The sequence below is a fragment of the Phodopus roborovskii genome, unplaced genomic scaffold, assembly GCF_943737965.1.
Source record: "Phodopus roborovskii unplaced genomic scaffold, PHOROB, whole genome shotgun sequence".
Classification (NCBI taxonomy): Eukaryota; Metazoa; Chordata; class Mammalia; order Rodentia; family Cricetidae; genus Phodopus; species Phodopus roborovskii.
The window spans coordinates 237,068-263,993 of NW_026125545.1; the positions used below are offsets into that span (position 1 = coordinate 237,068).

The 26,926-nt window shown below is 41.8% G+C and overlaps 1 protein-coding gene across 6 annotated transcripts in view; it reads right to left on the bottom strand.

Annotated features, from left to right (window-relative positions):
* Window positions 1-26,926, bottom strand: part of Fermt2 (FERM domain containing kindlin 2) — a 65,004-nt gene that overhangs the window by 14,042 nt on the left and 24,036 nt on the right. For 3 of the 6 annotated variants that reach the window (XM_051177055.1, XM_051177058.1, XM_051177056.1), the window contains exons 4-7: window positions 10,231-10,365; window positions 3,062-3,094; window positions 2,536-2,761; window positions 2,164-2,266 (exon numbers count right to left, since the gene is read on the bottom strand). In XM_051177055.1, the coding sequence (XP_051033012.1) occupies window positions 2,164-2,266; window positions 2,536-2,761; window positions 3,062-3,094; window positions 10,231-10,365 (497 nt within the window). The remainder of the gene's footprint in view (window positions 1-2,163; window positions 2,267-2,535; window positions 2,762-3,061; window positions 3,095-10,230; window positions 10,366-26,926) is intronic. The other 3 variants (XM_051177061.1, XM_051177060.1, XM_051177057.1) reach the window with 1 other exon arrangement.

Below are 26,926 nucleotides of genomic sequence, written 5' to 3' on the forward strand. Positions count from 1 at the left end.
AAGTAAACCCAAGTCCTCTGCAAGAGTTCTTAACCAGTGATCCACCTCTCTAGCACACCCTCCCCACCTTTTTGAGACCAGGGTCTGTCTCACTACCATGTAGCCTTGGCTGGCCTGCAACTTTCTGTTTAGACTAACTAGTCTTGAATTCAGAGATCCTCCTGGGTGTTACCATACCAAGCTTGTATCACAACACCCTGCTAAAGCACAACAAAAAAGTGAATATGAAAATTATATATTCATTATCAAATGATTAAGTCTAAAAAAGGAAGAGATCTATTAGTGTCAGATGACTATAGATAACATCTAGTTTTCTATTCAAATTGACATAAAATATGACAAGAAAATTACTCAGGGACACAGCTCAGTAGGCTGAAGGGGTTACCTGACAGAGAGAGGATTTGATCTCTTGCACTGAAGAAAAAAAGGGGGTTCATGTAACAACTAAGTATTGTAGTTTCAGTGCACCAAGTCTAACTTGAAGGAAGACAGGGGTACATGACTGCTGTGCTGGCACTTGGAAAGCCAAAGCAGGGGAATCCTTAGTTTCTAGGCCAGCTCAGGCTGCCCAGCAAGGTCATGTCTCAAACACAAAGTCCACAAAACTGGGTACTGACAGAGGCTTGTAAAACAGCACCCAGAGGCTGAGGGATCACAAGTCTGAGGCCAGCCTGTGTTTCATATTAAGTTCCAAGAAGCCTACACAGAATGGCTGGATTCAAAGAGCAGACACCGGAGGAGGGGGAAGGAGAGGGAAAAATGAGAAATCTAGTTGGAAAGAATTAAAATAAGGTACAAATGCAGATTTTAACATTGTTATTCTTACTTGATACAACAGAACCCAGTGTGAGAGCAAATTAGTTACTTTGGGAAATACCTTACTCACAGAGGATGAGTTATTTTAAATATTCAAAACAGACAGTACAGACATACTTTTGGAAAGTATGTGTATCTATGTCATTAGACTGTCCATTTAATTATATTAGCAAAAAGCAGCATTCTCTTAAAATGCTAACCAAACATTTTACTACCCAACCTACAACTAAGATATAATGTAGCCAGAAAATACAACTGTTATTGTTCTATTATATGCAATTTGCTGTATATATGTTATGTAAAGAATTACTTGAGCACACAAGGAAAGATAAGACACTAGATCAGTGGTTCTCAACCTGTAGATTCTGACCCTTTTAGTTATGAAGTAGCAACGAAAATAATTTTATGGTTGGGAGTCGCATCATTGGGAAGGTTGAGAACCACTGCTCTAGACAGTAAGTAAAATTGAGACATGGAGATAGCAGGGAGCCAGGACAGGCTCTTTCCCCTAAAAACTGCAAACCTCTGTGACCATCCCTGGGGAAAAACAACAGACTTTCACTGCAAAGTTAGCTTGCAGCAGAAAAGTAGTTATAGCAGAGCAGACTCACCAGTTACAGAAATCAGGTAACAATGGTTAGTTATCAGATACGATAAAAATGTAGACTATAAAATAATATAAAGCCCAGTGTGGTGATACATACCTTTAATTCTAGCTCTCAGGAGGCAGAGGCAGGCAGATCTCTGAGTTCAAGGCCAGCCTGGTCTACAGAGTGAGTTCTAAGACAGCCAGAGCTACACAGAGAAACCCTGTCTCAAGAAAAACAAAAATAAGTAATAAAAATAAACAACAAAAACCCCTCAAAATACAAAGAGTAATTTTTCAGAAAACTATTCCACTTTTTTTTTTTTTCCCTTTTTCTTCCCAAGACAGGGTTTCTCTGTGGCTTTGGAGCCTGTCCTGGAACTTGCTCTGTAGAACAGGCTGGTCTCAAACTCACAGAGATCTATCTGCCTGCCTCTGCTTCCCAAGTGCTGGGATTAAAGGTGTGCACCACCACTGCCCAGCTTAGAAAACTATTCTTTACCTTACAATATAAATTGTAGATATTAAATTTTATAAAAGGAACCAGTACCTTTGAAACACATCAAAGACAATGCAATTACCTTATCAAAAGAGGAAAAGTTTAACTATTCTTCCAGCCCAGGAAAATACCACATTTATTCAGAAAACACCTTTGCCTAAAGGTCTGGGTTTTGAATATCATCCAAAATTTGCTACAGTTTCTGAACACTCAAATGAGGCGGGAAATAGAGGCAGAAAATATCCCTTTAGAGTCTTGATACCTTTGGATTCAAATCAAAAAAGCTGTAGTATTTGAACCGCAGCAGCAAGGCCTCATTTTCCTTCACATCTTGCTCCATTAGCGACCTTGAGGAGTCAAGCCACCTGGATGAATTGAAGAAGAGTGCTGAGCAATGCAAACATAATTAGCCAAACATTCTACCCCCACCAGCTACATTTTCTGCTTGTGATTGGCCTCTTAAAACTTAACCCTCGGCTAGGCCTGGTGATGTATGCCTTTTTAAATCCCAGCACTCAGGGGGCAGAGACAGGCAGATCTCTGTGAGTTCAGGGCCAGCCTGGTTTACACAGAGAATTCCAGGACAGCCAGGGATACATAGAGACATCCTGTCTCAAAAAAACCAAAAACTTACCCTTGGTTGGTTTTTGCTTTATCAAGAAGAGCTTGAGGCTTGAACATCTTTGCCAGTATTTCTGGTGATGTTACCGGCTGACTGACAGCAAGTATCCCAGGATTGCCTTCTGACAGGGCACTGTCACCAAACCAGGCAGAAGTTGGTGACAAGGGGCTTCCATCATGAGCATCATAAGTGGGGGTCATTGTTTTACTGTAAAGTCCAGGACTTGAGTATATGCTTCCTAGTAAGTGAGAAGAGGTGGCTGTGAGGACAGGCTCTGACTCTTAACTCAGTAAGGACACACACTACGGCAGGAAGCACAATGAGCCACAAGCTTCAATCTGGAAGGAAAGCTTAGCACATTATTTACCTGCCTCAAACACAAAATAACTGCTCGCACAACAGAACACGTGGTACCAAAGCCGTGATATGATTAAAGTGGCAGCAATCCTGAATAGAAAGCCGCTTGGAAGGAACTAGAAAATAAAGCTCTAGCTGAAGCGCACAGACCGACACTGTGTGTGATTGTGCTGAGGCTCACCTTTCAGGGGGCCAATGTAAAGAACATCGATGCCTAGAGGAAAGGAAAGAAAGGAGTTCAGAAGGCAAAGGAGAGGCAACAACAGAAGACAAAAGAATGAAGAGGAAACAGGAAAGGGGGAAACAGACTTGCCCCAACTGTGAACCATGAGTGAGCACATCAAAACCTCAGGAGCTTCAACAGAAACACAACAATATTTTGTCCAATGCCAAATGAAGCTGTGCTTTGATCAAGCCTACCATGATCTGGTTTATATACACAGCTGAACTAAAGTCAGCAGTGCCACCTCATTTATCTTAAGTGCCCTTCATTATGACAGGGCTAGGCATACAATAGCGGCTATGTAAATAAAACACACTAGCTAATGATGTAACACATGCTTGTACACCTGAATAACAGAATTGAGACTAAGACATCAAGTAAAAATATGTCTTAACTCTGCCTGTTTCGTGAGACAGGGTCTCACATCACGGTACTCAAACTTAAGAGCAACCCTCCTGACTGATTCTCTTGCTACAACCATGTTTTTAAAAAAGAAAACATGCAATTGCTGCTACATTGTCACTGGATGTGGAAAGAGGAGGGTTAATAACTCTCCCCGTTATCTAGCTGAGGGATATGCGTAGGAGTCCTCCTTCCCACCCCTGTGTGAGCACAGAAGCAGGAAGAAGGCAGGGTGAAACGGAAGGACTTTCACTGAACATAGTAGATCTTGTCAGCCAGCCATATCTGACCCGATATCCCTTGTCCTGGGTTGTGCTCAAACAACCTGCCCATCGGAATGCTGTGGGGCCCAGAGAGGAACTATGAACTCTGTTTCAGCCTTTAGAGGAGACATTGGGACATAGCTCTCTAAGGAGTGAGCCACTGTTAAACTTAAAATCATGGCACAGAAAGGGTAATGGTGCCCATACTTACCAAAGGCAGGAACCCCTTCTCCAGCTCATCTGGGCAGACTGATTCTGCTAAGGGAGTACACATAAATGCAGTATAATGGGAAAATACTAACTAATAGGCAGAAACCTGCTCACTTAAAAAAAAAAAATCTGTTGAAAAAACCTTTCATGAAGAATGTCAGAATATTGACATTTTTTTCCTAGTGTGACGTACTAGAATTATTTAGATCCAAGTAAAGTTAAAATTTACAACTCTATAAAGTTTACAACACAGAAAGTGTGTTAGTGGAGCCGACTCTTAATCCTAGTCTGCGTTCATAATTCCTATTTGTTTTATGGATACTACAGAATAACAACTCATTTAGTGTCCTGACAAACCTATTTTCACCCTGGAGAACAAAACTGAGGCACCCAGGCTAAAGGACTTGCTCACAGTCAAGAGGCAGGCAGCAAGCTGTGGGGCCATGCCAGGAACTAGTCTTGGTTGCTTGCACACTGCCTTCATGCAGTACAAATCAAACCATTCCCAACCCATGTGTGTCCGATTGCTTAGACTGTTGGTGGCAAAGCAAGCAAAGCTTCAGGAGGTTTGTACTTATTTCCCAATTCTAGCTGCACTGCTGGGTCAGAGGGCATGCATAGTTTAAATTCCTTCAGGGCCAGCTCAAAGGCTAACCCTAACTTGTTTTCCTATTTGCCTGCTTTTGTATCTATTTCAGGCAGAAGTCAAACAGAGTAAGATGAAATAACAGATTTAGATAGCAACAAAATATGGAGAAATAACTTCAAAACTAAACAGAAATAGTTCAAAAGGAAAACCATCCAAAGAGCACTATATTCTGGGCCCTATACACAATTCACTACAGTCTCACATGGCTCTTGGGAGGGCTGCTGTATTGGAACACAATGCTTATGTGCAGGTGAGGATAATATCAAAGACTGAAATACAAATAAGAAATAACAGTCTAGACATGCAAAAAAAAAAAAAAAAACAACAACAGAATAAGAAGAGCTAAAGGCTTATTTATGAAATAGCATTCTACCATCCCAGTGTTTATAGCACCTATCAAGGAAACGAGGAAGAAAGTAACCCTGAGATACTGTTTATTGCCAAATGTAAAAAGATGTGTAAAGATTTACAATACTCAACACTGGGAAGAGGGAATGAAAAGGGTATATTCATGTGACTGATGGGAACGTGGACTAGAGCAATGTTCTGCAGTTTACATGGTAAGATAATGCCACGCAGTAGAGAATAGATAAATAATTTTTGCACACAGTAGCTTTTGAGAGCATTTAAAAGGACTTGGGAGACTCTCTGTTGCATGTAGAAAGGGCATTGGTCAGTGGAAAAAATATTCAGACTGAAGAACAATATGCATTATATACTAGTCTTTTGTGGTGACATATTGTTTATGATTTAACAAAGCTTGCCTGAATTCAGACCAGGAAAGCAAAGCAGCCAGCCAGTAGCTCTTACCTCTTCCAAAGCTGAAATGGAGATTCTTCCCTGTGCCTGGAAACAATCTCTTCTGCCCTCAACATGGCTGGTAACTGAATGCTAGAATCCAAGACCCTGCTCCTATTTCATATAGGTCTCCAGTGCTGGTATTAAAGGCGTAAGCTGTTTCTCTTTTAGACTGATTCACTCGTGTGTGTGTGTGTGTGTGTGTGTGTGTGTGTGTGTGTGTGTGAAAAGTGAGCAGTTTTCTATCAGCTCAGCCAGCTTTCTTACATTCTATCACTATTAGCATAATTGGGGGTAGCAGGGGGAAAAGAACTTAAATAATAAACCACAACAACATCACTTAATGCTTCAGATTCTGCTACTATCTACATAAACAGGGTTTTCTCATCTTTCTCATACTCAGAAGCTATTTCAAGCCACCTCTGGATACTTGAAACAATTGTGTGTCTTAGTTAGTATTCCTTGCACACATGTAGTTACCATTGGTTTCAGGGCTACAAAGCTCACCCAGTTTCCCGAGACTGACAATGTCGCAGTTTTGAATGTGGGCAACCTTAAACTTAATCTTATTGATTCACACAGTATACAGTATGGGTTCCTTAAGGAACTGAAGTTTATTTCTTTTTCTTTAAAGTAATCAAAGTTTAAAAAATAATCAGTAAAAGAGTCTGGCCTTTGGCTACGCAACACTGCTAAATTTAGGGCCTTTGTGTCCTCAATAAGGGGGCAGAGTCATGTGGCTAGATGGTTAGTGCTTAAGGGTGGATTTGACAAAACTTGGCTCTCCCTTTCCTGGGGTATCTGATTCCAGGCAACTGATTCAGTTTGAATTTCTCATACTACCTACTAGTCAGAACCAAGGCTAGAGGTAAACATTAGCACTGCATGTCCTGTTTGGGAAAATAAGTTGCTCTAAGAACCTGGCCTTCAATAGTAGCAGCCTTTCAATGTAACTCTTTTTCCTATAAAGATTTCCTGAATGCGCCACAGAGATGGCTCAGTGGGTAAGACTGGTCACACACGAACACACACTTACAAGTATCTCTACACACTTACAAGTGTCTCTAACTCCAGTGCTCTGGCTCCAGGGCTCTGACACCCTCTTCTAGCCTCTGTGAGGCCTGCACACACATGGTGTGGGCAAACGCATGCAGGCGTAACACCCACACACATAAAATTACATAAATAAATCTCAAAATGAAAAAAAAAAAAAGGTCTCTTGCAAAGCTGTCCAGCAGTGTCCTTAGGACACTGAAGGCAAGCTCGAGGGAAGAACCCGAGAATGACACACAGTCCAGAAATAAATAGCAGTGGTTGTCAGAGTGGAAAGGAACTAGCCACAAGTTAGGCAGGGGAGGAGATCATGAATTCTAAACTAGAGTGAAATCCCACTCTCCCCCACTGCCCCCCCCAACCCAACAACAAATGACTCTGTACACCCAAACTATTCAAGCCAATTTAATTGTTGTTGGAGTAAAGTTGGAACAGGCAAATGCAAAAAGCACAGACAGGGTCAGGACAGCTGAGTTGATTGCTCTAGGGATATTATTTAAAAAAGGTGAAAACAACTTCCTCACCAGTGTGGCAGCTCAGGGCTGCAGGCTGTAAAGGTGTGAGGGTCACTGCTGCTCTCTGTGTGTGAGATCAGAATGGCCTGCATAGCAAGGCTACCCTCAACTGAAACAAAACCAACTTACTAAAATAAGAGAGGATGAGTAATTACAAAACACCATGAAGAAAGAGATGTAAAAATCTGGACTTTGCTTCAGAAGTCTTATTGTTCTGCAATTTCCAGAGGACCAGAGTTCTGTTCCCAGCACCCATGCAGGGTGGCTTACAACCATCAGTAACTCCAGGCTTGGGAGATCTGACACAGTGTTCTGGCATCTTTGGGCATTGCACACATGTGTGAGCCTCCTGCCCCAAACTTATATAAAGGATTCAGAACGCTGACCAGCAGACACACACTAAAGGTGTTTTTTAGTATGTTGTATTTATATTTTGAAGACACTACCTGGCCCAAAGTATCCCTTATTCTGGTTGGAAGAGACTTCCACTGTTACCTGTTAACACTGGGTGACTTCTGGGGCTACGTGCTCACTTGAGCGTCTAATCCCGGCTCTAGAACATAGTGCCTTTGGCTGTCTTCATAATTTGCTAGAATGGCTGAAAAACTCTGAAACTCTCACTAAATCACTAATTCATAACAAAAGGAGTCTACTCTGGCACAGGCAGATGGGAGAGGGTCACATTACATGGCAGGCAATCTACGTCCTCTCTCTGGGAACACTCCTCACAGCACCTGGGTAAATTCACCAACCAAGAAGCCCCGATTCTCTTTCTTTTGGGTTTAGATGGGGGCTTAACTACAAAGGCAGGATAGTTTCCCGTTATCACCATGGTTTTGTTGTGATGATGTGATTGTTTCCAGGGACAAAAGAGGTGAGTTTGGTTCCCAATGTGGTGGCATTGAGAAGCAGAAGTACTAGACCCTTAAGAGACAGTGTCTAGTCCGAGAACTCGGGCCACTGGTACACTGCCTCTGAAGGAAATGAGATAATGCTTGTAGAATTCTGGGAAGTTCTTTTGAGGGAGTTGTTTTAAAAGCCTAACCCCTGAGGCTTACTCTGGTATCTTTTCCTTCATGCATGGTAGTATGTCATGGAGATCTTTAACCATGTTTGCATCATGCATGCCCTTGAACCACCACACTGTCAGCTAAATAAATGTGTTTTATGAGCTACTAGCCACAGGGATTTCATAACTGTAACAATGCTCAACTCAGCCTCCAGCCCTTTTCCCTTCCACAAGATGGGAGGTGTGGGTGGTGCCAGCCTCGAATCATATAGTTGGTTTTCAGATAAGCAGTCCCATCCTTCAGGGCTTTCCAAAAGTTATCCCATTAGCATAGACTCGGGTATGGTTAGAAGGTGCTTGCTGTTGCAGCAACCTCTTTCCTGGCTTTTATTATAAGAGTTTTAGAGCCTCCATCAGAAACACTGAAGGAAGACCAAAATGTCTTTTTAAAAATTATGTCACAACTATTCTCTTTTACTGTGTTTCCTCCTCCAAAATGATTATTAGTAAATTCAACAATCTTTCTAAAATTTTTTCTTTGTAAATAATTCAGAAACCAATTGTTCTATAACACACTAATAAATCACCTGCCATCACACACCCTCCACTGTGGTCTTAACTACTCTGGAGGCTTCTCCCTCAAGAACTGGCTTCGCTGAAAGATCTACCTCTTATACTTTGCTTTTACCAGAATGATCTTTGTCTGTTTCTGCCATTTCTTTACAATAAAGTTCTGACCTCTGGTACTAAGTACTAACGAAGCAGAGGCAGAGACAGAGGCAGATCTCTGTGAGTTTGAGGATAACCTGGTCTATACTGAGACCCTATTTCAAAAATCAAACAAACAATAGCAGGATGTGGTGGTGGACGCCTTTAATATCAGCACTTAGGAGGCAGAGGCAGGTGAATCCTGTGAGTTCAAGGCTAGTTTGGTCTATAGAGCAAATTCTAGGACAGCCAGGGCTACAAAGAAAAACCCTGTCTCGAAACAAACAAACAAACAAACAAACAAACCAAAAACCCAACTGAACAAACAAAAAAATCAGACAAATGAAGAATTCACAAACTAAATTTCTAAACCCATAAGAATGAATACACCTTAATTAAGATGAGTGACACCAGTCTCTGAATTCCTAGAATGTTTTCTAATTCATTTAACATTTATGTATAACATCTTTAATTTAAAAAAATTGTTTTACAAATAAGAAACTTGAGAGCAATAAGTACAATGTCTTGTCTTTATTTCTCAAAATATATCAAATGTATGAATATTAACAGAAAGCATACTTCCCTAGTTTCCTTGTGTTACAAATCTAACCATTTTAAAAATGAGTTACACATCTACCTCAAAAGGCTGGTGCGGGAATCCAGTTTCCATTGGTAAAGTTCATTATATAAATGTAGATAATGCATGGTTTGCGCCTCATAAATGTTGGCTTTTATTATGACCATGCCAGAAAGTAAATGGCCAGGAATGAATTACATCAGTAAAGTGAGTTCAAACATCTATAGCAACAAGGGTCATCCCAAGTGGTCAATGGAATGTGGCAACCATGATGTTCAGACACGTCCATGTTCAGGCTAAAGAACTATGTAGTCTCTGTCTTCCAGTGACAAGTCATTGCCTACTTACCTAATGTGCCTAATGTATGCCATATGCTGAACAGGTCTTGGTTTAAAAAAAAAAAAAGAGAGAGACTCCAAGGAATGCACAATTATTAGGAGACACAACTTGGTATATTAAACACAAAAAGTCTAAAGATAGGAGAATATTAATTCAGCTTGGGGAAGGAATGGGTGGGAATGTGAGATTGTTTCTCCAGAGAATGACTTCTAAAGAAAAAGGTAGGGATGCAAAGAGACCAGGATATACAGACCACAGAAAAGGTCTTAAGAAATTACAAGTAAGGTTTTAGGTACTAATGTGTCAACAAAATAGTTCCCCCCACCCAGTCTACCTATCAAAAAGCTTTCAATTTATGCAAACTAAAGTATTAATCCAATTATGGCACTATCCTTTCCAGACCTGAGCAAAGATCCAGGTTTCTTCTTCGATTTAGTTACTAACATATGATGACCAGTGCATGAGGGGACGTACACAGCACTAGTATGACTGAGAAGAGAGGGTGAAGAGGCCTGGACCACTTTCCTGACCTATATGCCCCACACACCCTTAACAACACACACCATGGGCCTTCATGCCCTGCCCTTGTTTAGTCTGGTCTCACCTGATCCGGGAGTGATAAGTGGTCCTTCCAATTCAAGTGCTTCATCTTCAGACTGGTCATCTAGCTTTTTCTTTTTTTTCTTTGTGGGATCTCTGGGCTTTTTTAAGAGGGAAAGTTCTTCAGGGTGTCTTATATCTGTTAAGGAATGGATTAAAAGTAAAAGAAGTTAGCACAGTAAGTTTACTCACTCTATTGAGATGTGAATTTGACATTTCCTTCTGTGTATGTGGAAGTCAGTGTTCTGCCTAACACTGATACCACGTGAAAAAGTGATGGATGACGTGCTAAAAATCCCCAAAAACTACAGCAAGAGAATGTTTGGCTAGCCTACACATGACCCTGGGTTCCATTCCAGGACTGGAGGAAAAAAAAAAAAAAAAAAAATCTACCCAAAGCACTAGTTAACAAATGTGATGGCCTCAAAGTGGAGAGAGAATATACTGGGGCACAGAAGGGAAACCCACTGGGAGTAGATGGTTCACACCTTTAATCTCAGGAAGGAGGACTAAGTGACTTCAAGGCCAGTTTGGTTTCCATAGCAAGTTCCAGGACAGCCAGGACACCTCTAAAACCACTTTCCAAAAACCAGAAAGAAAATCCTAGAAAGTTTATTCAAATACTTATTTTAATCTAAGAACTTATATTATGTGCTATCAACCTTTCTCTGTATCACATGATACAAGTGGTACATGAAGCATGGGTAATGATTACATTAATAAACAGGCATTTTCTTTTAACTTTACATGTATGGGTATTTTGCCTGCATGTATGCCTGTTCACTGCTTATGGGTAAGCTACCCTATGGGTGGTGGGAATTGAACCCTAGTCCTCTGGAAGACCAGCTAGTGCCTGGGACATTTTTCCTGACTCAGGCTAGTATTTCTTACACATTAGATACAGTATATATACCATGTTCCAGAATTGCAAGACCCAACATTATCCCTCCCCCCAATCAGTGTGACCTGTCAACTCTCCCCATAGTTGATAAAGTTGAAGATTGTGTGTGCATGCACTTGCACACCCGTGAGTACATGTGTGAAGACCAGTGGTCAGTCAACATCAGGTATCTTCCTCAACTATTTTCTAATTCAATTTTTCCCCCAACACAGTATTTTTATTGACTTTTTGAGACTTTCACAGCATGCACCCCAAGTCATACTCACTTCCCAGGTCCACACGCCCCATCCTTGTGACCTTCCCTACCAAAAAACAAACAAACAAAAAGAACCAAGTCCAACTTGCGTTGCCTATGTATGGTCAAACTCCCGGTAGCCAGCCCCTTAAAGAAAACTGAGTCCCCACCTGCACTCATACCATACCAGAAGCTCTCAATTGTGGAGAGCTACATATCAGCACCCTTATCACAATCATTAAGAGTTCTCTTCCACGGCTCTCTGTCTAGACAATTACTTTTCTGTGGGGTAGGGTGGAGTTAGATTAGGGGTTGTCACAGAATCCTTCTATGTCCCTTTTTCTCAACTTTGAGTCTTCAGTCATCTATACTACTGAATAAGTAGCTTTTCTGCCCTTTACAGTCAGTGGGAACATGGGTCACAGACATCCACATGGTTTCTGGCACCATCACGGACCACACACATCCACATGGACCCAGGTGACAGAACAGACCACAGGCATCAACATGGCTCTTTGCTGCACCATGGGCCACAGACACCATCATGGCCTCAGCGGCAGCATAAACCAAGGACATCAACATGGCCTCCAGTGTTATTTTTTAATTTGGGGCTTACTGACTGGCTAGCTGGCTGGCCTGTGAACCCTCATGACTTCCTATCTGCAGCTCCCAGCATAGATGTTAAAAGTGCATGTTAACATGCATGGCTTTTACATGAATGCCAGGCATCCAAATCCAGGCCCCTGTGCTTAACACAGCAAGCATTTTACCTACTAAGCCAACTCCCCACCCCAGAAGTTATATAAATTTATATGAAAGTGAAAATGATCCTAGAGAGACAAAAAATTCTCTGAAAATAAAGTTGGTGAACTTAAGAGTAAGTGAGTTCAAGTCACCATAAAGGCATAGCAATAAAGAGGTGGTTAGGGCAATTAAAACAGAGGGGGAAATCTACAACCAGTACTGCTAAGTGATAAAAGAGTCATTGTTTTTAAAGAGAAATTATTATTCACCTAACTCGGTGTGTTAAAAATTAATTCCTAATGAATTGTGGACCCACAGCCAACAGTGAAGCTAAAAGACTTAGACTGCTTAAGAAGGGCCATGGTTTGAACACCTGGGTCCCAACTGGTGCTGGTGTTGGAGGTTGTGGGCCTTTCATGCTGTGGAGCCTTGATGAGGGGCTGTATCACTTTGCAGTGGGACTCGCAGAGGGCTTTGCGGGTTTTATAGCCTTGCTCCACTTCCCGCCTCCCCCACTGTGTGTGTGTGTGTGTGTGTGTGTGTGTGTGTGTATGTGTGTGTGTGTGTAAAGATGTCAGTCAGCTTCCAGATCCTACCACCCACCAGGCCTGCTCCTGTGGTCATGCCTCCCTGCATGATGGACTCATCTCTCTGGAGCCATAGCCAAAATAAACCCTTTCATCTGGTCATAGTGTTTTGTCACAGCGGCAGAAAAGTAACTAATACAGATACATACTCTCCCACCCCACACACTGCCTTTGCAGCTGGAGAAACCACTCAGCAGTTAAGAGCTCTTGTTGTTCTCACAGAAGACCCACCTTTAGTTCTCAGCACCTATACTAGGTGGCTCACAATCACCTGTAACTCTAGTTCCAGATCTGACGCCCTCTTGTGGCCTCTGCTGGCACTGGCACACATGTGAGACAGACACACACAGGCAAGCACTTACACATAAAATAAAAATACATAAATCTTCCTCTGTAATTCTGGTTCCAGAGGATTTAATGCCTTCTTCTGGCCTCTGAGGAGATTGCATGCATTTGGTATGCAGACATACACAGACAAAACACATACAAATAAAATAAAAATAACTAAATTTTAAAAACAAACCAACCTACTCTTTAAAAGGTACTGTTCAGAAAATAAAGAGAAGCAATATACTGGCTTAAAATATTTGCAAGTATATCTGTAAGACTTGTATTCAAAATATGTGAAGGACATATGCAATTATAGAATAAGGCCACTGGGCTAAGGACCGGGACAAGCTCTTAATCAAACAATGGCCCAGAAGTAGGCAAAAAGGTAAAGACGCAATTTAGATGGGATTAAACTATGAGGTAGCACTATATCCATCAGAGCAAAGCACCTTCAAAAGCACCCAAGGTGGGAACTCTGACATACGAGGACAGGGCCACCTATCTGCAGTTCTCATACCCAGCTAGCTGAATGGGAAGTAAGAGAGTATGTTCAAATGGTTCTTCAGTTTCGTATAAACACGCAGTGAACACATAACTGGATATTCTCCTATTTACCCCAGGAAGAGCGCACATTCACAGCACTGTGTTCATAAAACCCAACTGGATAAGCAAAAACTGTGGAACTTGCACATCACTGGAAAAAAACGCTCACACAATGACTCCATTCATCAGCGGAAAGAAGCCACCCATTGACACATAGAGTAAAGTGAATGGATCAGATTACGTGGAAGAAGCCAATTTGAAAGGAGAAAATTCATGATTAAAATCTATGATTTCACCAATACAATTCTACAAATCTCAGTGACATGGGGAGAGCAGCTGAGCACTACCAACAGGGAAATCAGAGAGAAAATGGAAACATGCAGAAGCGGAGGGTGGCATGTTTAGGCTGACCTGGGCTTTAGCGTGAGTTTCTGAATAAGACCCTCTCAAAAAACCAAACACTTCAAAGTTTTACATTTTAAATGGGTACAGACAGTCGTATGTCGGTTGCATCACAATCTATTTAATTAAAAAAATAAACGGTTGGGTATGGCGGTGCAGGCCTTTAATCTTAGCACTGAGGAGACAGAGAACTCTGAGTTCAAGTTCAGCCTGCTTTACATAGTGTGTTCCAGGCCATCCACAGTTACATAGTGAGACCCTACCTTATAAACGAAAAGGCAAAGCACAGATAGTTGGAAAAAGCCAAAAAACAAAGAAGGAAGAGAGCAGCAGAAAGCAGGCTGTGACAGCCTGCTCAATCACAGGACCAAGATCTTTCTAGTGGCACTATTTTAGCTTCAGGGGCTCACAAAACTACAACTGACCCACTAGAATGATTCAGGAAGCTCTTTCAAGAAAACAAGATACTAAGACCTAATCTCCTCTCCTCCTCCCTCTCCCTCTCTCTCTCTCTCTCTCTTCCTCTCTCCCTCTCTCCCTCCCTCCCCCCCTCTCTGTCTCTCTCTGTCTCTCTCTCTCTCTCATTACTTGTTATATGTAGTGCTTTGTCTGTATGCTTGCCTGTATACCAGAAGAGGGCATCAAATGGTTGTATGGTTGTGAGCCATCATGTGCTTGCTGGGAATGGAATGCAGGACCTCTGGAAGAGCAGTCAATGCTCAACCTCCGAGTCACAATTTAAAGTAAGAAACACAGAGTCAAATTACCTGAATTCAAACCCCAGATCCATATTTACTGGAACTCAGCAAAGCTACCCAGCCCTCAAGGGTCTGGGCTTCCTTATCAACTGTTACAAAAATTAAGGGACAAGAACTATTTTGTCTTAGATATTTTACAAGTCTCCTTTTGTCCATGAAACATGCATTCATTCCACAACTCCAATGGATACCCTGCAACTGCATGGTATCAAACTCTACAGTGACTATAAGTGTTTCTTATACACACATCTGTAAGAAATCATACCTCTAAATAGGGAATAGTGAAAGATTGGGACAACCAATAACAAAACAGAACAACCTCTAACAAACAAAAGTTACATAAACACCGTGTTGCCAATATGTGTTTGTTCTTGCTATGGTATCTGAGATAGTTCTTCAAAGGTACTTTTCAGGTTTCTTTGCAGATGCAAATTTCCAGCATTGTGTCTCTTGTACTGTTAAGACCACTAAAATAAAAGTTAAATATGAACTGTGAGCTGGAACCTTGATGGCTCCTGGGTGACTAGGGGCAGGAGTGTGTATCCACAGCAGACACACTAGGCAAAGGGTGATTCACTGCCAGCAAGGCAAGGAGACACAAAACTTAGAGTTGCCAATTTCTGGAAGTTTCTATTAGATGTTATAGAACTGCCGTTTGACCACTGGCAAATGGAATCTTGGGAAAGCACAGTTGTATGGTAGAGTTGCCTCACGTAGTGTTTTCTAAGAATGTAGCTGTGATAAAAGCTGAGAACAGAAAAATGTATGAATTACTTATACATGCATGCATGCATGCTCGGTCTGTCTGTCTGTCTGTCTGTCTGTCTCTCTCTCTCACCAGGCTAGCCTTGAATACAGAGATCCACCTGCCTCTGCCTCCCTTTAAACATTTTCTTATTGAAGCATAACTATGTAGATGATAATTTTAACACCTATATAATATTCTGTGTAAATACAATGACCATTTCTTCTAATACTGATGTCATTATAGATAATATTTCTATGACACCTGTTAATTTTTTCCATACCATATTTCCTTTGTAATTCATCTTTGTGAATTATTGGATTACTACTAGAAGCCATGATAACTTTAAGGCAAAAGTAAAACAAGAAGGCATGGATCTTATTCTTTAAGCTAGCTTCTAAGTCTGTGTTTAGCCAAGGATGACTTTTTAACTTTTAATTTTAGGTCTTCCTGCATCCACTACCTTCCAAGGGCTGGATGACCTGGATGATGGCAGGCAGGTGTGATGGCTACTTGTAACTGTTAACTTGACACAATCTAAAATTACTCTGGTTTCTCTTCACATTTATTTATTGATTGATTGATTGATTGATTGATTGTCTTTTTAGAACAACCTGGGAAGAGTCACAATGAATGAGTATCTAGATCAAGCTGGCCCATGGACATGTCTGTGGGGAACTGTCACAATTGATGACACAGCCCGCTGTGGACAACACCACTCTCTTGGTCTGGATGCTGTGGGCAACAACACCACTCTCTCGGTCTGGATCCTGGAATGCCTCATCTGACAGGGACTTAAGTATTTAGAATATTTTTTAAAAACTCAAAACATTAAATGCCTCCTTTTATCCAATTAAAATGGGCACATGAATTCCATAGAAGAAATACAGAGAGGGTTGGGAAGGTGGCTCTGTGGTTAACAACACTGGCTGTTTTTCCAGGACCTTGGTTTGATTCCTAGCACCCACCTGACAGCTTACAGCTGCCTCTAACTCCAGTCCCAGGGGATCCAGTGCCCTCTTCTGACCTCCATGAGCACTGGTCACATGTGATACATAGACATACATAAAAGCAAAACATACACATAAAAAAGAGATAAAGATTAAAGGAGAAATATAGAGAGCCAATAAATATTAAAATAAAACATTTAACATCATTAATGGTTAAAGAAATGTAAACAAAAACTACATTAAAGCCTGGGTGGTGGTGGCCCACACCTTTAATCCCAGCACTCAGGAGGCAGCCTGGTCTACACAAAACTAAACAAAACAAAACAACAAAATCCTTACATCAAAATCCCAACTCATCCCAGTGAGAATGGCTATCATACAAGAAAACCAATGTGGGGCTAGAGATGACTGAGCAATTAGAGAGTACTGGCTGCTCTTCCAAGTTCAATTCCCAGCACCGGCTTGGGCATGGCAGTTTGTAACTGTCTATATAACTCCAGTCCTAGGGGTTATAAACCTTCTCTGCCTTCCTTGGACACCAGACATAGTACACAGGTATACATGCAGGGAAATACCCACATCCACAAAATAAAATAAAAATAATTGAAATAAAGGAGGAACCCTTATTACTACCTTATTACTATGGAAATCTGTGTGGTGCTTTTCTAAAAACTGAAAATAGAGCAACCATCTGATCCAGCTATAACACACATGGGTATATACTCACAGGGTCTTTTAGTAAGTCAGCATCCCACAGGGGTCCCTGGACATCTATGTTTATTGCTATGCTATTTATTACAGCTGAGATTTGGAACTGGCCTAGATAACCACTGAATGGATAAAGAAATTGTGATATATAATATAATATTTCATGAAAACAGAAGGAAAAGACTATTGGGGGAGGAGAAATGGATCAGCAATGGGGTGGAATATGAGTAAAGTACCATAATACATATGTAGGAACATGTCATATGAAGCCCAATACAACTAGTGATACCAATGAAAAGAATACAGCATATTTTAGTTACATAACTAAAAAGCAAGGGCTTCTTTTCTCCCTCACTATGTAGCCTTGACTAGACTGGAACTCATGTGGACCAAGCTGGTCTTGAACCCACAGCGATCTGCCTGCCTCTGTCTCCAAGTGCTTTGATTACAGGTGTGCACCACCATGGCTGGCTCTTCATTTTTATATACTCAAGATGTAGCAGTAACTCACCTGTACATGCGGCTTTTGGATCTGATGTGTCATTACTATGACTGGGTATGTCTAGACACTCAAAGGTATTTCAGATAAACTTTCTGATCTGTATTTACCTGATTAATACAAATGAATCATCACCATTTCCAAGTCTACTTTGGCTGTTTCCATATGAGTGTGTGATGTGCATATATGTTCTCATATGTGTGTGGGCATCCTATGTTGGGGTTGGGAATCTTCTTCTACCAGTTTTCTCCTTTATTTATTGAAGGAGATATAGCGTGATTTCCCACCCAGTTCTGGTCTCACAGCCACATCAGTCACAAATGAACATGCAGGCGCTATATTAATTATGAAACTGTTGGCTTGTTACTAGCATTTCTTATATGCTAGCTCTGTCTTATATATTAACTCATTTCTACATAAGTATTTCTACATAATCTTATCTTACCGGAGAAAGGGTCCGGACCTCTTACTCCTTTGAGTCTTACATCTTGAATATTCAGTGTCTCCCCAGAGAAGAGAGCAATTTCCTGTTTGTCCCTGCTTATAAACTGAATCTGTTGTGTTTTGTACAGGGCATCATCCTCTGTACGAGTTTAGTAAAAAAGCTTACATTTGTATTTATTTTCTAGTCCATACTTCTGTACCCCTTTTTGTCTCTCTGATCCTTGGTGCTCCAGATGTGATCTACTCTGCTTCACCATGTGCTCCCTGACATAGTGGGTCACAACCTTTAAAACGCATGTCCGATCTTTCCTCCCTCTGGGCTGTTTCTCTTGGGTGTGTGTCATCATGGTGACTTTAACACATAAATGATTAGGAATTGCACTTTAATTCTCGGGGCACCCCTGGCTTTTAGTGCCACCACTGCCATATCTGGAGAAGAGAAGAAAGTTCCAGCTGGGCTGGAGAGATGGTTCAGCAGTCAAGATCACACACTGCTCTTGCTGACGACCCATGTTTAGTTCCTGGTACCCACATCAGGCAGCACACAATCACCCTTAACTCCAGTTCCAGCAGGATCTGACATCTAGGGCCTCTGAAGGAACCTGACTCACATGTACATACCCCCAAACAGGGAGACCATATACATAATTAAAATAATAAATCTTTCAACATGCTTCAGTACTGGGGGTAGGGTAGTAGTGCTGGCCTCTCTCTCTCTCTCTCTCTCTCTCTCTCTCTCTCTCTCTCTCTCTCTCTCTCTCTCTCTCTCTCTCTCTCTCTCTGGTGGTGTCTCTCCCCCACCACCCTGGTTGTTTCCCTTTAGAGAAATTACACTAGTTATGGTAAAAAAAAAATTCAAAATATTGGAGGACACTATATGAGTCACAGCTGAGCTGTGAGACACACTTCCACTAGCTCTCTGTGTCACTGTCCAGCTGGGCCAGGGGAAAACAAGCATGTCATTTGAACACTTCTCAAGTGTTTCTGGAATGTTTCCTGGGTCCCGAGAATTTCTGTACTGCACAATTCATACATTGAGATTTTTGCCCCTAAGTCATTTCCTGTCCAGCTCATAAGCCAGTTATGAATGTAACTAAAGCAACAGCAGAAAATATTATTAACCAACTCATCAGTCTGTCATAAGTAGAAAAGTAGCTCTTAATCAGCTGGGCCAATGCAAACTGCTTGTCAAGTCAAAATACTAAACTATATGCTTGGGGACCTCCTTCTCTAGTGTTCAGGTACTCAGCATTCCCTGTAGCTTATTCTTATCAAAGTTCTATAGGTAAGGCTTTATTTGTTTATTTCAGCTGCTAAATTTATACTTCATTACAGTGGCAATGTAATTCTAAGTTTCAAATAAGAATGTCAGAGCCATAGTTCAGTAGTAGAGCTCTTGTTAGCATGCACAAAAGAAATGGCATAGGAGAAGCATGACACTAAGTACAAAGTAAAGCTACCTCAATTCACATGTTAAGAATGAGAGAAAGGCATCCGTGACATGGACAGGGCGACAAAGAACCAGCAATTAATACGTTTTAGATAACAATGGGGAGGGCTATCTACATATCCTCACTGCCCCACTGAACTACAGGTGTATTACCAGCCAACGATCTTAAATTTACTGATCATCTGTGAACACACACACAGGGGAGATACAAAGCACTGGAAATGAAAATGTGCCACGGTGAAAAACCCAACAGAAGACAGGTAGTCAGGAAGAGGGTCAACTCAAGAACACTGCCCAACAGCACCAACACAAATGAGGAAACAACAAAGGAAGAATTAGTTAGGAAACTGTAACATTTCACAAAAGAAACAGTCCTGGTGCATCAGTCTCCAGAACAATGGATGGAAATAAATCCCAAACCAGGACCATTGCTAAGAAGCTTCAAAGTGGAGGAGAAAAGACCTCACAAGTTTCCAGAGAGAAAAAGCCTTCCACAAAAAGACTTAATAACAACACAGAACCCATCAGGCAACTGAGCAGTGACTTCCAAACTCAGAGGGTAAAATAACTCTCAATCCAATAATTCCTTTAAAAGGCAGAATAAAGTCAGTTTCAAATTAACATTTTAAAATTATTTATCCTATTCACCCTTCCCTAGGGAAACAAAAGAGAATGATCAAATGTGACAGAAGACATTTCAACTCGTGTGTACGTTTGTGTTCTGCATGAGTTTCTATGTACATGCTTGCAGAGGCCAGCAGGTGACCAACCCCTAGAACTGGAATTATAGTTGGTTGTGAAGGACCTAATGTGGATGCTGGAAACCAAACCCAGGTCCTCTGCAAGAGCAGTAAAAAGCATTCTCAATCACTGAATCATCTCTGCAGCCCCTTAAGCAAACAATTTAAATGTTTCTGCTTATGGAAAGTACCAGAAGAAACAAGAATGGACAAGAAGAACATTCAAGAGGATGCTTGGAATCCACGAGGAGATAGCGGCAAATGGGTTGTCAGTGCAGGGCAGATGATGCGGAAAGATTCACACAGCTGGAGGCAAGGTCAGTATTTACATGTAATGAGTCATTTTCTTATTCTACAACAAAATGCTTCACAAAAGCAAGAACCAAACAGTTTGTTCTGGCTCATGGTTTGAGATCATGGTCCACCATAACAAAAAGTCATGGCAGCAACAGCATGAAGCAACTAGTCACAGTAGCCACAGTCCAGAGGCGAGAAGAACGGATGCTCTGTGCCTCTATTTCTCCTTTCTGCTCAGTCCAGGACCTCAGCCTATAGAAAGGGACTGTCCACAGTTAGGGTGGCTTTCTCCACCTTCACTAATCTAGATGCCCCTCAGATATGCCTAGGTTTGTTTCCATGGTGATTCTAAGGCTCATCAAACTGACAAGATTAGCAGTGCTAGGGGTAACCACCCTGTCCCTGTATATATATCTGGGTGGTTGATAGAGCCTTTCACTTTGGGGGTCGGAGGAGAGGCGGAGGAGGGGGATGAGAAGACTGGATCTGGAAGGGAATACCATGAGCATGGCTTAGAATATGTTCAATATTATGTATATGAGTGCTTTATCTACATGTACAAATTTATGCCAGAAGAGGGCATCAGACCTCACTAGAGATGGTTGTGAGCCACCATGTGGTTCCTGGGAATTGAACTCAGGACCTCTGGAGGGGCAGCAGCCATCGATCCTAATAACTGAGCCATCTCTCCAGCCACAAACATGTTCAATTTTAAATTTCAATGGAAAAAAATGACTTTGTACCTACAAATGCTTTAATGAACAATGATGGCTTTCTGAAAAAATACAAGGCTAAGAGAAAATCTTCTGATAAATTAAGATGGAGGGTCTAATGAAGATGGAGTGGCAAGGTCTGGATTTTCTATCCTTTATTTAAACAATAATAAAGGAAAAGCCAAGAGGGCACGGCTTTACCGGTACCAATTTACTAGGTAAAGGCAGGTGAGGCTGGGAGGAGTAGAGAGCTAGAGATGGAGGTCAGGGAGGCCAAGACGGCTAGCGGAGCTCTATTTACAGGGATGTCTCAGGGTCCCAGAGATGTTTCCTGGAGTCTGGCAGAGCTGTGACCCATGTGTGTGAGCAGAAACCACTCAAGACTAGGAAACAGGAAAGGGTCCGTGAATGAAACTGTGTTGTCACCAGGGAGAGTGGAAGAATTCCCAAGAGACAACACCTTAGGAGTTAGGCTAATGAGGTCCCATAACTACCCTAAAAAAGCTAAAAACAAAACCCAAAGGACAAAAACAAAACAAAAAATAAGCAATTTCCTTACAATTTGACTGATGAGCGGAAAAACAAAACAAAACAAAAAAGCTGGCACCACTTAAAGGAATAGGCAGTGGGGATCCAGCTACCAACCACATTAAATTAATAAAGCCTCATACACAAGCAAGTACTATCTCATAAAGAGGCAGGGAAAATACAATCTACAGCTATGAGCGAAGGCGAAGGAAGGGAAGGGGACAGGAAGGGAAGCAGAAATTACCCAGATGAACATTAGGAGATGCCCTATGGAGAGTCTGTATGTTCAAAAGGAGAAATGTAAACATAATGGAGACAAAAATGAAAGATTCAGATAAAAACAATAAAACCAAACTTCTAGTGGTGGAAACACACCTACCATGGTAAATGCATGTGGCAGCAGCATCCGCAATGTGAAGGAACGATGTACTCCAAGATGCAACCAGAGACACTACTGAAAATAAAGCACTGGAGGAGGGAGGGAAATCCGGAACTATTCAGCTACAGCGGTTTTCAAAAACAAAGGCAAAGAGCTAGCGAAAACCTACATGTGCCAATTTCATTTCTGTTCCTGTGGTAAAATAATCCGACCAAAAACAACTTACAGAAGAAAGGGTTTATTTGGGTGACACTTCAGGTTACAGTCTGCAATTGCAGAGATGTCTCAGAGGCAGGAACTCAAGACAACTGGTCCTGTTACACACACAGAGAGAAACGAATGCACCCGTGCTGCCTGCCTGTAACTAGCTTTCTTCACTCTTTACAGTTCAGAGCTCAGCTCAGGGAATGATGCTGCCACAACAGGCTGGGCCCTCCCACATCAATAAACAATGACAGTCCCACAGACACGCTGACTTCTGTGACATGGTTGTCATCTACAAAATTTCTTGCTCAAGAGCTGCACAAATCCAGTTACAAAATAATAATAATAATATTAGATGATTTTGTGTCTGTGTTCAGAGCCATCCTGGAACAGAGGTACAGGCTGAAGGTTTAACACTCCTGCAAGCAATTACTATGAAGATGAAAGTGGAAACAGCTAATAAGTCACAGCGGGAGATATCTAAAGTCACAAAGGACAACTAAAAACCCTTTCATAGAAAGCAATGAAAGGAACAGAAAGAGAAAATAGAGATCACAAATTGTTTTTCAGGTTTTGCTTCTAGTAACCTACTTCCATCAGCTAAGAGGTTCCAAAGGTTCCACAGACTCTTAAAATAGTATCAGAAGCTGGGAAACAAGCTTTGAAACACAAGCTGTGGGAAACATTTCAGATTCAAATCATAACATCGCAAGGAGCTAGACACGAGCAACCAATCACTGGACTCTGATCTACCAGGACGCTCCAATACACCCTATGTCTCAAGGACATAGGGTGTCTCAGTCACTTGCTACTTTGAAGAGACACTATGGCCAAGGTGACTCATGACAGAATGCACTGAACTAAAAGCTTGCTTAGTTTCAGGTCTTGGCCCATTACAATACATTCTGATCTGCAAGCAGAAACAGAGCCAGCATCTGCCATAGGCTTTTGAAACCTCAACGTGCACCCTGGTGACTAAGTACTCAAATACACGAATATATGAATGAGTCTATGGGGGCCATTCTTACCCAGACCATCACATTCCACTTCCCAGTCCCTATAGGCTTGTCACCATGCCATAATGCCAAAGTTCATTCAATCCCACTTAAAAAGTCCCCACAGTCTTTCACGGGCTCAACACTGTTTCAAAGTCCAAAGTATCTTCTGAGATTCAAGGACTATAGTCCTCCATAAAAAACAAAAAACATATCAAAGCAAGCAGTGGTGATGAACACCTTTAATCCCAGCACAAAGGATTCAGAGGTAGGAGGATTTCTAAGATGAGGCCAGTCTGGACAGCCAGGGCTACATAGAGAAACCCTGTCTCCAAAATCAAAACACAACAAAAAACATATTGTATACTTCCAACACACAATGACACATTCATTACCATTCCAAAAGGAAGGAAAGGGGAATAGTGAGGAAATACTGGATCAAAGCCAAGTCCAGAGCCTAGCTGGTCAAACTCCAAATTCTGCAATTCCATGTCTAATGTCAAAGCACTCTTCAGATCATCAATTCCTCTTCAGTTTGTTGCCTGCGACACACTTCACTCTTTTGGGCTGGTTACAGACCTGGTCTGCAGCTTTTCCTGGCAGGTAGCCCACAAATCTGGTATCTCCAACATCCTGTATCTGGTATTTCCACGGAAATCCAGGCTTCACCTTCACCGCTGCATACCCTCTAGGCTTCCATGAAGAGACACCCAACACATGCCTGGCCTCAGTGCTTTCCTGAGCCACAGGAGACTCCACAACAAATTTTATCCTTGACTCTAAAGCCAGAACTATAAGACCAGAGCTGCAAAGTTCTGCTGCTTGGTGGGGCTGGAATCTGGCACCCTGCTCAATTACATTTGCATCAGCTTTGTTCCATGTGGTTTCCTTCCTGATCTAAGCTTTTCTTTCATTCCTTTTCACAATTTGGAAGCTTAGCGGGGTGGAGTCTTGCTCCGAGGTCACTACTCTCTTTATGTCATTTTGCGTCAGGCTTTTCTTTAAACTTTTTAATCTCTGAGCGCTGGACTTAGCTCCATTACACCTCCTAGAGCTCCTTTTCTCCTCAAATTGTACATTTTACATTTTTTCTTGCTCAGCTTGCTCCTTCAAAACAGTGGTCACTAATAACCACACAGTACGGTCTACACCTGGCTGTTTTACAGTCTCCTCTGCCAAAACCATTAATCAAAAACTCTTCAATTTTGCAGGCAGATTTTTAAGACAGGGGCAAAAACCAGCCATATTCTTTGCCAAAATATCACAAGAATGGTAGGTCTGAAACTTGAGCTAGGCTGACACTGCTCTCAGCACTACTGTCCTTGCTTTTACTAGGGTGTCCCAGTAGGCTCCAAAGCATTCAACCACTTTTTCAGTCCAAAGTCCCAAAGTCTTCCATATTCCTCCAATAAACACTATGCTCAGGCCTGTCACAGCAGTCCCAATTTCTGTCTTAGTTACTCTTCTACAGCTATATAAAGAGACACCACGGCCAAGACAGCTCTTATGAAAGAAAGCATTTAATTGGGGGCCTCATTAACATCATGGTAGGAATAGTGGTGGCATACAGACAGGCATTGCAGCAATAGCTGAGAGCTACATACTGATCTATAAACAGAGAGAGAGAGCACGCCTGGTCCTAGCATGCATTTTCGAAACCTCAAATCCCACTCCCAGTGACATTCTTCCTCCAACAAGGGCACATCTACTTAAACAAGGCCACACCTCTTAATCCTTCTAATCCTTTCAAATAGTGCTACTCCCTGGTGAGTATGCATTCTAATACATGAGCCTATGGGGAAGTATTCCTAATTAAACCACCAAAGGACAGCTGGACTCTCAAGTATTGCTGGTCACAATACAAAACAGTATGTCCAATTTGCAAATGGAGCTGGAAAATTTCACTCTTTTAAATTTCATGTTTTACAACCCAGAATTCCTACAAGAACTACAAGTGAGTGGTCTTTGTATCTTTATTTAAAATTATTATTCCATTTTATTTATTTTGCATGTGTACATGTTAATGTGTGAACGTTGTGTATGGGGATCTGAGGACAACTTGCAGGAATTAGTTTTCTCCTTGCACAGTCAGGGTCCCAGAGACTGAACTCAGGTTTTCAGTTAGGTGGCAAGTGCCTTCACCTGCTGAACTGTCTGGTACCCTTAGACTGGTGATGCATTATTACCTTTCTGTTGCTGTGATAAAATAGCATGGCCAAAACCAACTAACTGAAGAAGTTTATTTTGGCTTATAGTCTCAAAGAGGTAAGAGTCTACAATGGCAGTGGTGGTGCATACCTTTTATCCCAACACTCAGGAGGCAGAGGCAGGTGAAACTTGTGAGTTCAAAGCCAGCCTGGAGTGAGTTCCAGGTGTAAGGATGGAAAAATTTAGCCTAACTCTCCCCAGACCCTGCTCCCCTAGCAATGAGTAGGCAAAAGTCACATTCTTGACTGTTTACTATGACAGGGCTGTTTACGACAGCACCTATAAATGAATGAACACAGGAAATGAGCCTTGTCACCCCACCCAGAAGCCCTCGCAAAAGCAGACTTCCTGGGCTAAGCTCGGGCTTGGATAGTTCAAATTGATTGGTCCGCACTGGATGCTATGAGATGTTTGGTTTATGATGCGCTGGCTTTGTTGTAACCCTATAAAAGCTGTCTCAATCCTGTACCCAGGTTCCCAGTCCTCTACCCCCACGTGGAGTATGGCTGCGGACCCCAGTGCACTTGGAATATAAAAGACCTCATGCTTTTGCATCAAAGACCACTTCTCGTGAGTGATTTGGGGGGGGAGGTGCTGCCTTTCCTGAGTCGGGCGTTAAGGTCCACACGCTCTGTGGGTCTTTCACAGGATGGGCTCCAAAGGTACAGAGAAACCCTGTCTCAAAAAACCAGAGTCTATAATGCCAAGAACCATGGCAACAGACAGCAGGAATAGGAAACTATGTGATCAAATCTTTTACCAGAAGCACAAAACAGACTGTGAACTGGATGTAGGTGAGGTTACATAATCTCAAAGTCCTGTTTCCAGTGACATGCTTTCTCCAGCAAGACTGTGTGACCCAAAACTTCCCAAGCAGTGCCACTAACTGGGGACCAAATGTACAAATACCTAAGCCTGTGGGGAACACCTCCTATTCAAATTATACACAAAGGGCAGGAAGCATATGCTAAGTGGGAAAAGCCATAGAAGGCTATATATCATATGGGCATGCTTAAATGACATTTGAGAAAAGGCGGCCCTTATAGAGGCAGAAAATAGGTTAGTGGTTGGTGGGGTCAGGACAGCAAAGGGGACTGAGAAAACAATAGGTTGATCAAACCTGCCCTATCACTTTGCTATAAATTTGTCAAAATGCACTCGATATTACCAGGAAAATATACCTCAATCAAACCGACCAGATAGTTAAGTGAAGGGCCAAGTTGGAAAGACAGCTCAATAGATGCTACCTTGTACCCTGAAAGGGGTCTGTCCTGACTGGTTTTTAAATCAACTTGACACAAGCTAGAGTTTGTAGAAAAAGGAACCTCAAGAGGGAAAAT